At 33.2% G+C, this 15,184-nt stretch overlaps 1 protein-coding gene across 4 annotated transcripts in view; it reads right to left on the bottom strand.

Annotated features, from left to right (window-relative positions):
• Nucleotides 1-15,184, bottom strand: part of LOC107438118 (myb-like protein Q) — an 87,030-nt gene continuing 71,846 nt past the window's right edge. For all 4 annotated transcript variants that reach the window (XM_071178861.1, XM_071178862.1, XM_071178864.1 and 1 more), the window contains 5 exons: nucleotides 14,100-14,851; nucleotides 12,337-12,482; nucleotides 9,673-9,870; nucleotides 5,455-5,518; nucleotides 1-626 (listed from right to left, as the gene is read on the bottom strand). In XM_071178861.1, coding sequence (XP_071034962.1) covers nucleotides 277-626; nucleotides 5,455-5,518; nucleotides 9,673-9,870; nucleotides 12,337-12,482; nucleotides 14,100-14,851 — 1,510 coding nt within the window. In that variant the 3' untranslated portion in view covers nucleotides 1-276. The remainder of the gene's footprint in view (nucleotides 627-5,454; nucleotides 5,519-9,672; nucleotides 9,871-12,336; nucleotides 12,483-14,099; nucleotides 14,852-15,184) is intronic.

Here is a 15,184-nt window from a genome sequence, read left to right as displayed (position 1 = left end):
AAAATAAATGTCCATAACAACACCAATAGATGATTGTGCTCAGTAACCAGAAAATATCTATATATATTCTCTCTCTCTTAAAAACTAACTTTCAAATTAAATAAATCAATTACAACAATAAAAATAAACATTAAATCCTACAACTTAACATTTCATAACCTACCATGCTCATAAACGTCATTAATAATTTAAAATATATAAATAAAAAATATTCTTTAAAACGAAAAAAAGCTACATATAAAATGGCAAAAAAAATATATAATTTTTGTTGGAGAGTTAGTAAAATTCAACATGTTGCGTTCCGGGGGGTGGCCTGTACGTCTGGGGGACGTTGATAGACGCGTGTTCTTTAACGTAATCGTCAAATCGAGCTTTTCGAGATAATCTGGGGCTTTGGCGATGTAAGTTTTCCTTTTCAAAGCTGCCGGTTGGTGATGATGGAGGCCATTGAATGTCCTTCCTCCTTGCTGGTGAATGCGAAGGACTGAAGAGGTTTCGGCGAGATTGGGGCGGAGATGGCGATGGATTCCATTGTATTTTTCGCCCAGTAATTGGTGACTGGGGCGTATTCCGACCACTTCTCATCTCGTCACTTTGAGGTGGCCATACACATCTCCTGCCATTACCTGTAATTAAAAAAAACAATGATGTATATATGAACTCTATTAAAAATTATATACTCTGAATCAAAAGTAACTAAATTTCCAAGAGGTCTTAAAATAAATGGAAACTGCCAAATATATCGAGAATCGAATCAAAAGTCTAAAAATAATAAAAGGGGGATATTTTCAAAAGATGTATTGAATGCTATCAAACTTGATCCCGTCCTCATCCCTGAGGGTAGGGCGGGAAAAACGTTAATATCTAAGAAAGGAACTCCCGTTTCTTTTTTAATTGTAGAATTGGAAAAATTCTATAAAATATCTTTGACCTACAAATTATTGTATTTTGGTTTATATGAGGCACTGTAACTGCAAAATGAAGATTACATGAAGTTAACAATATAAATACTTCATTTACTTCGCATTAGAGCTGTACAATTGCTATTTTATTTTATAACCGTTCGTTGAAAAGTCGACCCAATTTTTTGGTTTTACAACTACTAATGTTCAACTCCGTAGTCTTGTAAAATTTTGAACTCAATCCAGACGACAAGGGAACCGGAATCAAGTAGTGGAGGAAATTTGCCTTCCTTTAGGACTTTTTGATGGAAGTAACAAACATTTGCGTTACATGGAGTGGAAAAGCATGAAAACCTCCCACGGTTAGACTGACAACAAGGGGATTCCACCCAGTGATCCGTCTATTACTAAGGATATTTAACTTCAGCACTATAGTCTGTGCGAGACAGGTGCAGAATTCGCAGTGACCAGCCATCGCTGGGATTTGAACCCGGTTCACTTTATTAGAAGGCGAACGCTATATCCCCTAAGCCACTACGGTAGCAACAATGGCTATTGGGGAAAATCTGGGAAGCAAACCTGAGGATAAACCGAAGACATACCATCACAATTTTGATCCTCTGCAGAGGAGATGGCTTCCCAGCTTTGGTAGTCCAACGACCGGTGAGCAAAACCGAGCACTTAACTGTAGAAATAACAATTTAACAAGGACCGACCCGCTTTCTGGCCGCAGCCAGTGATGCTTGATCTCGATGCTCAATTGGGAATCGTGTGCTAACGATTAGTCTACTAGCGGACAAAGATTACTTGAAAATTGTTTAAAAATAGAGATATCTTGAGAAATGCATGCCAACTCAAAAATAAAAAAGACTTGTTTGATATCTAAAAAAAAACTATCTAATAAAACCAAATTCGCCCTATTCCTCATATAAGTCCCAAACCCAGGAAGTGGAATTAGGGAGAAGAGTTTATCATTGAATGCATCTCCTAAAAATATCTACACCTACATTTTTACGATATCAAATTTCGAAATATTTGACCATTTCCATACGTTTAATTTGTAAACTAATGATAAGAAAATCGATTATGTTAGTGATGCTTTTCATGATTCGAATTACGCGCCACAGTCCATACGTATCAACTCCTAAAACTGAAATCCTCTTTACATGCTGGTAGAAATAAACTGATCAGAATACTTAAAAATAAGTCAGTTTGCGCATAAGCCAAATATTATCGTAAAATTCCTTTAAAAAAATTATCTTATCTCAATATTTACATGTCTGTTTTCGTGAATTAAGATTCTCTCTCGTTTAAAAGTTAGCTAATGAGCAGATATTATCATATTTCAGACAATCAAAGCAACCTACATGTATAAAGAGGTGAGGAGACTTCCTTCCAGGAGCTGTTAGTATAAGTTGAAAATGTTTCGCAATTAATTTTAAGTCGCTGAATTTCATGCTAAATCGATTCGACTAACAGAAAATAGCGAGGTGTATACTCGAAAAGAATATATAATACTTCAAATAAGTTCTCAAAACATCAGGTTTAAAAAACATTGTATTACAGTAGTTTCTGCTTCGATTTCGCACCCTTTAGTCTTTCATTTAATATTTTAGGTTAACCCTAAGTAGACCTCCAACTATCATGGAAGTTAAATAAATAATCCTAAGAAATTGAAGAGGTAAGATGTAACTAGATTAAAAACTTCATTCGCTTCAAAAATATACAAATTGGAAATAACAGTTAAAATGTTTCCAGTGCATCAAAAACAGTCGCCCATTTTTCAGACCTGATTTCTCATTCACGTCTGGCAAGTATTGAAAAGGGGTATGGGTACCTGTTTTTGAACGCTTAAAACATGTCGACTGTTATTTCTAACTGATATATTTTTGAAGAGAATGAAGTTTTTAAGTGATATTGTGGCGTAACTACCACTATAAATATTAAATACCGAATCACTAGTATATAAGAGATGCTAACTTGATTCTATCATGAGGTACCTTTTGATAGATGAAGGTGGACATAGTCTAAGATTAAATCCCCTCATTGGTGACCTGCTGACGTGATAAGAAATTGTCAATATTGATGGATGAATCCACATTAAACAGTTGATTTGCTTAAAAAAAATATATACTGCTCAAAGAAAAAAAAATCAGGTGAAGTAAAAAAAGTCTCNGCTGACGTGATAAGAAATTGTCAATATTGATGGATGAATCCACATTAAACAGTTGATTTGCTTAAAAAAAATATATACTGCTCAAAGAAAAAAAATCAGGTGAAGTGTAAATAAAGTCTCCCGGTTAATAAATAATAATGAGCGAAATGCTAGAAAAAAAAATAATAATAGCGAAAAGCTATAAAAAAAATGACGGGAAAAAATAGCGAAAAAGCTATAAAAAAAATAACGAGCGAAATGCTTGGAAGAAAAAAAATAAATATAATGAGCAAAAAATTGAAGTTAATAAATAAAACAGCATTAATCAACTAGTGGTATCTGTTCATCGAATTCTATGACAATTACAATTCTGGAAGGGGAGTAATGTGTCGTAACTACCACTATAAATATTAAATACCGAATCACTAGTATATAAGAGATGTTAACTTGATTCTATCACGAGGTACCTTTTGATAGATGAAGGTTGACATAGTCTAAGATTAAATCCCCTCAATATCATGAAAGTTATATTAGTTACAGCGTATTTCTTTAAATGCAAGAATCTTTTTTACTTCAACTTAGATACGGGTTTTAAATTTTGGGTTAATTTTAAAGAAAAACTCACCCTTGGATGGACTTATAACTGGAAAAAAACACGTAAATGCATACACAATAAATTATAAACTAACTTGTGGTCATGAATAAAAGCATGAGGATAAATTTACAAAATGAAAGAAAAGTTTTTTGTTATTTCACTAACGTGGTTAGGTTATATAATTATTATTAAACACATTAAAAGCAAAAACAAGTTTTACATAATCTAATAATAACACCATGACATAACTTAGGAAAATACTTCAGAGCTTGTTAAATTCTTTAGAACGATTTCAAAGTTAGCATCTTAAGAAACCCGCTATAAAAAATTTATCTAACATGTCGGTTCAAATTTAAAGCCGTATGAAATAAGCAGAACCTGACCCGATCTTAGAACTACTAAGTTGGATATGAACAATCTTACTTCCCCGAATTCTTCTACAATCGTTTAACCCCTTAACGCACAGATTTTTTGAAGAAAAAAACAGGCCAAAAGAAATCAATTTTCTTTATATAAAAAAATTGATTCCGCTCCTGGTTCAACTTTTCTTTTGGTGGACAATTTTGATATACTGCACTTTTGTTCCATAAAAAAAGGCTATATTTCATTTTTGAATCAATAGATGTTATAGCTTACAGTCCTATGTAAATAATAAATATCAATAAAACGATTTTTTTTGTCAGCTTTCACACTGTTATTTTCAATCCTCGATTATATTCGAGTGTGAAAAATTATAGCATAAAATACAATACCGCTCGAATTATCTCGAGTGTGTACGATTTGGCCTGTTTAGCGAGCTCGAATAAACTCGAGCGCACAAGTTAAGGGGTTAATAATCGACAAAATTTCTGAACTTGTAAATAGCACCATGTTGTTTCTTTTACACAAACTTCATTTAGTTGCTCGTAGTACTTGCATGTCGTTCATGGAGAAGTTACAGCGTATAACATGTGCTTTTTCCTGATAAATTGATTTCAAAACTTGATAAACAATATTGAAAAAGTGACGGAATATTAACTCACCGGCAGAAAATTTTACACCTATTGATTTACAATTCTACAATATCAGTAACTATATTCCTTATTCCTATGTTTTTTTTTATCGAATTATTGATTTTTTGCTGAAGTATATTGAACCGAATCAAAGGTTCGAACTCAACCGGCTCTAAAAGACATCTCTCGAACTTTCTCTGCATGCTGACCGGCCTCTGTAGGGGTTAGGGAACTGCCCTTGCACCAGAAAGGTTCTGGGTTCGAATTCCGGGCAAGGCATGGACGTTCTTTCCTTATCTATACTATCTGCCCTTACTGTAGGAGCAACGTTGGCCCACCTAATAAAGAGTGGCCAACAAATCTGCCCTTCAGATACCTATATGACAAAGGTCATTCAGGTATCTGAAGGGCAGAAGTGTGGGGCATTGGAAAAAATACTTTCTCTGCATTGGTAAATCCGCTACTCTCTTACTCCTCGACAGAAAGCAGCACTACACTATTTCGACTCATTTCACGATTCGCATGAATTCGACAACAAATCGCAAGGATTTAAGACATAGTCAAGGCTCCAACGGTAGATAATTCTTAACGAGATAAACGTAAATTTACAGTTAGTGGTCATAAATTTTACGAGAAAAACTTGAGAAGAGAAAACACGCAGCTGTTCTTTTATGGTCATAACAGCTCTCTCTCTCACTCTCTCTATTTATGGGTAGAAATGTATTTTTACCGTCACTGACTGGAAAACTTTTTGACGGTCATTGACCATCGTCTTAGTGAAATATTTAAGAGTGTTGGTATGACATTTACCTTGACCAGCTCTCACAGCAGCAGGGTCAAATCCTGTGCGAGGCAGATCTGTAGTAGTTGATCTCTGTAATAAACAAAAAATAAATAAATAAATAAAAGTTGATGCCGTAAAGATATGTTTAAATGAGACACTGATGAATTTTTAAAAAAAATTAAGGTGTTGAGGATAATCCATGTTCCCTACACCAATTACATACATATTGTAAAACTTGAAAAAGGTTTGCTCGCAAAACGAGTTAAAATTTCGCAAAATGATGTTATTAAAATATGTTTAAATTAGACACAGATGAATAAAAAATAGACATTTAAAGATTTTGAGGAAGAAAAGTGATAACCAATGTTTGCTACAACAATTGCATATATTTTGTAAAGCTTGAAAGCAGCCTACTTGCAAAATGCTGTTTTTAGAAGAAGAAAAAACGTGCTAAAAATTTCTCAAGTTGGTTCTGCAAGAACATGTTTAAATGAGTTCCTGGTGAATAAAATATAGAGGTTTAAAACTTTTGAGGTCAAAAAAGGATAACCCACGTCTTTTAAAAATGTCACTTTCTACTGTAAATATTTAAATTGAACATGAGCTTTCATTCTGTTTAATTAATAAGAAATTTTATAAAGAGATGTTAACACACATACTAATTATCATGAGAAATCACGCTACTCTGCAATATACGTATCTGTGACAGAAAAATTCGTTTATCTCCAAACTAACAAAAAATGTGAGTTGTTACTCTTTACCCAGGCGGTATTCATTTGTTTTAAAACATTGAATTTAATTCTTTCTTTACACTCTTGCTTAATAACAATTTTATAACAAAACAAAATGTAAATAATATATTGTGTAACGAAAGAAAAAACAAGTTTCAATCTAGTAAAAATTTGACATTTTTCGCTCAACTTGATTTAATTAACTAAATCAAATTTAGAAATTTTTCAATTATACTGAATAAATAATTTTTTTTCAAGTTTAATTATGAAATGTCCTTTTCACACTTCAAGATTTCTTTTAAATTCAAATAAAATTTGTAATTTTCTTTTTCGAATTATAATCAAAACCTTATAAAAAAAGTAACTAACCTTATTTTAAATTAAGTCTTGCTTTAACTTTACAATTACAAATTTGCATAATTTTTTATTAAATTTCAATAAACAAAAAAATATTTCATGACTTTCATGTGTTAGACGAACTATAATTCAATTTATCCAATTGCACAATTCACTTTTATTGCGGTACAATTAAGTTTTGTTGTCAGCTTTTTAGTTTGTATTAACTACATGCTTTAACTATACAAAGAAACTTTAATAAAATATTATTCTGTAATAAAAATCTCATTAAGTTTTTATGTTAACAAATAAATATTATTGTATTTTTATTACGTAGTATACTTATATAACATAAGAGTTTAACAAAATCTAATTAGATTAAAAATTGTTTTTCTTTATAAATTATGCCAGGAAAAAAATAAGTATACGGGAAATAAAATTAAAATGAGGCTTTTAATCTAAGTTTTTTCTAACCAAATGTAAATTTAACGCATGTAATAAAAATCATTTTAAATCAGGACAAGTGAAGCATAAGTCACATGTTATGCCTGACTGAACTACTTCAAAACATTCTATGCGTCAAGTCGCAGAATGTGAAACAAGACCAACGCTGTTCTAAGTGTTGTCTTAGCCATCCAATCGGGACTTCTCCTTTTATCTTTGCTTATCTTATAATGCAGCATATAACATTACTTTACATTAAGCCTCTTTAAAAGAAAATCTCATAAGTTTATTTTCTATTGTAAAGGAAATTTTCATATTTGTGATAATATTTTCTTTAAAAAATATTTTAAAAATTTTTACAGCTGATGTTATTATCAAATATGTAAATTCTACTTCAAATTTAAATGCAGATAAAAACAAACTCGCCCTAAATATATCCACAAAAAAAATCCACGTAAGCCCTAGATCTGCTTAATTTCATCAAAATAGGGTAGAGATGCAAGAAGGGTTGTTTACTTTACAGTGTGACATGCTATTGAGTTATACGAGGGTTGCTATTTATATTTCTGGCCTTGGCAACTGTAAGTGTTACTAGGCGACCGCAGACGATTTTAATCGAAAGTTCGATATTTTTAAACATAAATTCAGCAGACGATTTACCATTATAGCTTCATTTGTGTTGTTGACAGTAAATTGAAAAGTTCTTCTCTTTCAAAAAATGGAATTGAATCGTGAACATTTTCGTGCCATTATTTTTCATAACTTTCGACGTGGATTGTCAAGACAAGAGTGCTTCGATGAACTTAATTCTTTATTCAGCGATAAAGCGCCATCCTACAGCACTGTAAAAAATTGGTATAACGAATTTAATCGTGGTCGATGTTCGATCCAGGACGAATCCCGTGCAGGTCGTCCAAAATCCGTTGTTGTGCCAGAAAAGATCGATGCTGTGCGTGAACTGATAAAGCAAGATCGTCATGTGACATACCGTGAGATAGAGGCGTCTTTGGACATTAGTATGACTAGCATCAATAAAATATTGCATGAACATTTGAGCGTAAAAAAAATTTGTTCGCGTTGGATCCCGCATAATCTGACAAACGCTCAAAAAAAGGCTCGTGTCGATTGGTGCAAGGAAATGTTGGAAAAATACGTTCAAGGTACATCAAAGGCTGTGTATAACATCTACACAGGTGACGAATCATGGATCTATGCATATGAGCCGGAAACAAAACAGCAATCAACTGTATGGGTCTTCCAAGACGAGGCAAAACCAACAAAAGTTGTTCGAGGAAGAAGCACATCGAAACAAATGATTGCCTGTTTCTTCGGCATTAACGGTCATGTGGCAACAGTGGCGTTAGAGCAACGCAGGACGGTCAATTCTGAATGGTACACGACCATTTGTTTGCCAGAAGTCATCGGAGAAATTCGAAAAAAGCAGAAGAACAGGCGAATCATTCTTCATCATGACAATGCGAGCTCTCACACATCGACTCAAACAAAGGCATTTCTGACGGAGAGAAGGATCGAACTGATGGGTCATCCGCCGTACAGCCCTGATTTGGCACCCAATGGCTTCTTCTTATCCCCACACATCAAAAATAAATTACGTGGACAACGATTTTCGACCCACGTAGAAGCGGTTGATGCATTCAAAACGCATGTTTTGGAGTTACCTCAATCGGACTGGAAAAAGTGCTTTGAAAATTGGTTCAAACGCATGCAAAATTCTATTGATCATCATGGGGAATATTTTGAAAAACAATAAAACCAATTTCGATCCTACATATCTGTTTTTTCATTATTAGGCCAGAAATATACATAGCAACCCTCGTAGAACTGTCGATAAAGCACATCTCAATCGTATCACCGATTCTCGAAGCACAATCATCCCGGGATGATAGTTTTTGCTTTCAAAAACGAACAATAATTTGAGCTTGTTAAAAAACTGTAATGTCAGAAAAATTAGGGGCCAGCCGAAGCACAAAAGTGTTGTAGTTGCCTAGGAAACTCCAAATTGAAGAGTTCGGAAGAAAAAACTTCTAAGAAACAGTTTAGAGAAAAATTTAAATCTATATAGAAGAATATAAGATAGAAGAAAAATATTTTTTTTTTCTGAATTATACAACTTTATTTAAGTCCTCAAAATTCGTCCACTACCCGGTATACATTTGCCCGATACTCCAAACACTGATGTTTCTTCTAATTTATCGTCAGTAAGTATTAAAATATCGAATAAATGTAATTATATCCACGAATAAATTAAAATCAAATCGGATGTAATAAATATTTCGGACATTCACCAAAGCGACTTTGTGATTGTCAACATTCACCGGTGAAAGTCAACAACCACCGATTTCGATCATTCACAATAACATGCACATCATTTACATAATAACCTCATCAGGACGTTTATTTCATACTTTGCTTAAATAGCATTTGGCATTATATAGAATGCCTAGACAATGTGTGAAATATAAATCATTTCATACTTTGCCGGCTAGTTTTAGGCATTATATATAATGCCGGATTTCATACTTTGCCGGTAACATATATATATGATATAAGTCCTGTCATCATTATGGGTATACCAAAACGAACCAAGAAAAAAAAACTGTTTCACAACGGTTTCACAAAAGCTATAATGGGAATAGTTTAACAGTATATTAGGTTCTATAAACATGATATACGTAAATGAATAACATAATATCACGTGATGCATATACATACTCTGGGTGGCCAGACAGAGCCAACATCCATTCCAGAGGGTTCCACAGCTTCGACAGGAAGTCTGGAATCAGCAGAAGAAGGTGGCGGTGGCCAGTGCGGTTTCGGTGGTGCGGCTGGTGGTGCTTTGTAGGTGATAGGCGTTCCCGAAGTGGAGTTGTGCTCAAAGATATTTCCATTTATTATGTGGGCTCGAGGTTTCTAAATATAAAAAGAAATAATTTCAAAACAAAGGCAATCACGTGTCTTAATAGTGGTTGAAATTAGGGTTTAAACCAAACTAGGAGTTAGGCACAGCTCTTTGCTCGTTCGCTCATTGGATGCTCAAATCTTTTATTCCAGATTTGAATAAATTATGGCACTCTTTTAATACCAAAGTTTTAAAAATATGCAATATGTACATCCTTAAGAACCTTTGATTTATGTACAATATATGTAAAATTATACTTTGATCTCAATATATTTCATTCAATGTATACATTTGACTTATATACCTATCACTGTTAATTGGAAATGTTATTTGAAACAAATATTTCAAGGAATTTCCTGTAAAATTAACTCTCAATTTCAGTATTTGGAGATGCAATAACTTTCAAATTTTTTATTTTACCATGAAGTTGTGAAATGAGTAAAAACCAAAGAAAAATGAAGAAAAAAAAGTAGTAACAAAATCATTAAAAAAATTTAGGTATTATTCCGCCGTTGAAATAAAAAGTTAGGATGAATGGATAGTGTAATACAAAAGTGAAGTATCCCTAAGACTTATAAAATTTCCTGCTATACACAACTGTCTATTTAGGAATTTTCAAACAGAATTTAAAGATTTCACTCTAAAAAGATCTGCATCTCTTTCGCTTTTTCGACTCCATTGATTCTGGAGTTTCATTAAAGCGCCTATCTTTCCTACTTAAATATTATAAACCTACGTAAATATTTATACATCATTAGCTCTAAATTCATAAACATTCATCTCAGAGATCATGCAAAATATGTAAATTCTTGTAACTTTTAAAATGAAAAAGATAGAAAGATGTGCAGTGAGAAAAAAAAATGGACCATTCTAAATAACTTTTGATCTAATGATCCGATCTTCACGCTAAAGGGCTCCATCTTAATGGTTCGAGGGGGTGACCTCAAATATGCTGATTAATTAGTGAAGACGATATTTTAAGTTACGAAATCAGATACAAAAACGTACTTTCTCTGAATAAACATACCTTTTTTTGCAACGGATTCGGTTTTCTGATCCCAGGAATATAGTGGGTAGCCGCAATCTGGGAAATATGGTCCCCACAGTTTGGTCAGGAGAGCGATCGAAATTTTGAACCTCATAATGTTAATTTTGTTTTCTGCGTATTTCTCCCTATCTCAAAAACTTTAAGTCAATTGAAAATTTTTTGGAGACAATTATAAATTTGTTTATCCAAAAATAATTCCTTGCGAAAAATAAATTATAGTTAATATTATTATTTTGTATTATTCTATTTATGATCAAAAAAATTTGCAAATTAGCAATAAAATTAATTAGCAGTCAAAAAAAGTTTGAGTTGAAAGGTATACAATTTTTTTACATCATTTAAAAGTATTTTTTCTTGGCAAAATAAGAAATTTGAGCGAAATCGGTCGAATAGTTGCTGAGAAATTGAATTTTAAAGAAGTCATATATTTCTCAGGAACTATTCAACCAATTTCGCTCAAATTTTTTATTTCGCCATAAAAAATTAAACACTTAAAAATGATGTAAAAAATTGTATACCTTACAATTCAAAATTTTTTAGACTATTAATTTATAAAATAATAAAAACTAATAAATATTAGCCAAAATTTATATTTTGCATGAAATTATCTTTGGATAAACAAATTTTATAATTGCGTGCAAATTTTATAATTGTGTGTTGCTTTTCAATTTGCTTACAAGTTCTAAAAATATTGCGAAATACGGAAAAAATAAAACCAGTATTATGAGGTTCAAAATTTAAATCGCTCTTCTGACCAAACTATGGGTACCATATTTCCCAGATTACGACTATTCCCTATATTTCTGTTTTTAACTTCTCATTTTTTTCCAGCTTACAGCTTAGTTTGTCTTGACTTTTCGATGCCAAAGCGGTCTCCGGGTTTCTAAAGCGGAAGAGCCATCCCTTCCGCTGAGGATCAAAATTGTGATGCAATGTCTCCAGATAATCCTCAGGGATGTTTGGAAACAGTCAATAGCCCATTACTCAGCTTTAGTGAGGCGTAAATGAAATACTACAACCAAACTAACCTTTATATAATTAACAGCTAAAAATGACCCTGAAAATTTAATCTGCAACGCATGAATGTCCGATTTGAAATTTTTATTAATATTTTGCATGTTATTATTTAATGCCGCGAAATCACACTAAAAACTAATAACGAATATTCCGCTACAAAAATGCTTTGTCTCTGAAAGAGTTTACAAATTATGTTTCAGTTCTTCATAAATAGTTCATCGACAGAAGATTATTATGCATTTCTATTAGCATCATACGGCCCGTAACAGACTGTCGTCACGTACTTGAATCTTACGACGTTGTTCTGAAGCTATGTATCACTGAAATATTTTAGCACCTACTCAAACAAATTTAGACTTCAACTCAGATAACAATGCAGAAACAACCTAATTATAACAAAAAACATTCTTACATCATCTTCCTCGATGTTATTCATATAGAGTTGTTGTTGCTCATTGACCTGTTGCAAATGTTGCTCATATTGTTGCCTGTATACAGCTGCCATCGTGTCTCTGTCTTCTTTCGATGCTACGTTGCGAGGGGGAGGAGCAGGTCGAACTGATTGTAGAGGAAAATAAATCTGTTAGTCAAAAAGTACGATAATTTGTTTTGATGCATACAAAAGTATTGATCCTTTTTAACCTATATTAACTTATACAAGATATCTTTAATTTCTTCAACTGAAAATAAGATAAATTTCTCAATGGAATGCATAAGCAAAGAAAACTTATAATTTGCTTTGCGATGCTAACAAGTAACTTAACCTTTATAAGAAATTTTATGAGAGATTTAGAACTTTCTGAGAAACATTTTATACTGTAATGGGAAAAAAGTTAATAATGAACCATTGAATTTTGCATACTATCCTTTTAGTATAATTATGTATGCATGAAATGTATTCTTTTAGTACTAAAATTTTTAAAAATTAGGATAAATTGTATTAAGTAAACAATAAACATTTAAATAATTAAATGAAAATTTATGTCGTTAATTAATAGACGATTGTTAAAAACCATGTAATTATGCGTTATTATAGAGAAAAAATTATGCAAGTCATATGTTTCTACATGGCCAATCGATGATTTTCGTATCAGTTACCACAGTTGAGAAAAACGATAAATAATTTTGACTAACAAATGTATCGAAACAATTTTTACTTTTGTTGCATCGTACATTTCCATTAAATTTAGAGCACCGAGAAAGAGTTGTCAGAATGAAATAAAAATTCTACATACATAAGTACAAATTTGATATAAGTAAATGATAAAAAAATCGAGCAAAATTATTATTTATTGCAATAAAAAATACAAATTAAGGGAGGCTTTAGTATACCCTTTTGGGTTACCTCAAGCGTGAATGCATGATGAGACACGTTCCGTCATTGTGGCAGATAAGTCTCTTACTATGTCCTGAGACATCTTATTCCCCAGTTGTTGCAAAAAATACCGCTAAATCGACAAGGCTTGGAGGGAGTCCAACTTGCCACCCCAAATGCACCCAGATATGCTAGTTCGGTGACAAATCTGGGGATAGAGCAGGTCTGGAAGGACAATGTGACTGAGGCAGTCCTGTGAAACTCTAGCTGTGTGTGGCCGCGCATTATCTTGTTGAAAATTGGCTCCTGAGAACCACACTAGAAGTGGTAACACATGTGGCTGAAAGATGTCATGAACGAACCGCTGTCGTGGCAGCGTGAGCCAATAATATGGGTGATTGTAGGTGTTTGCACAGCCACCCCATTCTTTCACTCCAGATGTAAAAGTGGTGTGCAGCTGTACGGAGAAGGCAGGTTTAAAACGTTTACCGCGAGGCCTCCACAGTCGTAAACGATGGTTATAACTTCCTAAATTAGGTCTGGATTTCATCACTGAAAATGACTTGGTTTCATTTGTTTACTGTCCAATTTCGTCGAGAGAGACTCCACTCCAAACAAAGGCAATGGTAGGTGGGGAGATTTTTTTAATTCACTTACTTATATCAACGTTGTTCTTGCGAAATTTCGTTTCATTTTGATAATTCTTTTTAAGTGTACCAATTATGACGATGAATAAATGGGCTCACTCAATCACTGACGTCATATTTTATAGACACTTTACCAGTTTATTCCAACAAAACAACCTAAAATTTAACAAGAAATTTATAACAAAATATATGAAATTTGCTTATCAAATTTACCTTTAAATTCAGCTCTCGAGACTGCTGTCGGTGTTTCTTGTGCAATTGACTGTTGATATTTTGTTTGCTGTTGTTGTCTTTGTTGTTGATTAACTTGCTGTTGACTAGTTTGCTGTCTTTGTTGCTGCTGAGATTGCAGTTGGATCTGTTGCTGCACTTGCTGCTGCTGATAAGACTGTTGTTTCTGATCTCTACTCTGCTGGTTTTGAATTTGATTCTGCTGGTAAGAGCTCTGCTTTAACTGTTGTTGAGTTGCAACAGGTTGGTGCTGATTTACCGGTTGTTGACTAACTGGCTTTGGTGGAGTCTGGTATTGCTGATGATAGCTTTGCTGCGTCTGCTGATAGTTGATTTGTGGTGAATGCTGATAGCTGTTTTGCTGATAGCTCACTTGTTGTGAATGTTGATAATTTGTTGGAGATTGATAACCAGGGTGCTGTTGATACTGGTTTACTGGAGAACTATATCCAGGAGATGGATATTGATCAAGAGATGGAGAGTGATAGCCAGGTGACCTATGTTGAGAATTTACTTGATACACAGAAGACTGTTGATATTGAACTGGCTGCTCCTGCTGGTGGTGATACTGATTGTAGACCTTTTGAGTAGTTTGATACTCAACTCGAGAAGTTGTTCTCTGCTGATCTTGATGAGTCTGATGATGCGAATCAAAACCGTTGTATATATGTTCCTCAGACGGTGGTTTAGGCTTTGGAGGAGGAGGCGGAGCAACTTTAGGTTTGCTTACCGTGCTAAAATAAATAAAGTACTTTTTCAATTATTTTAATGACTCTTATTTAATAAAGATCACAGTTTTTAAAGTCGTGAAATAATTCTAGAGAACAAATTATTTTTTCCTGCTGCGTGAAATGTATTAACAGTTCTCAGCTATTTTCGGATCGCTAATTTGGAATCAGTAACCAGTTTCTTTTTCCAAGCAACAGATTTTTTAAATGACATTTTCAGTCCATTTTTGACGAAATGTATAAGCTTAAAAACGTTATAGATAAAAGAATGTCACATAAATTATGCGACATACTTCTAAGGAAGTTAGGACTCATCATCAGGCCTGTTCAGAAGCACAG

Source organism: Parasteatoda tepidariorum, chromosome 3 (genome assembly GCF_043381705.1).
Source record: "Parasteatoda tepidariorum isolate YZ-2023 chromosome 3, CAS_Ptep_4.0, whole genome shotgun sequence".
NCBI lineage: Eukaryota > Metazoa > Arthropoda > Arachnida > Araneae > Theridiidae > Parasteatoda > Parasteatoda tepidariorum.
This window is presented reverse-complemented; position numbering and strand designations above follow the sequence as displayed.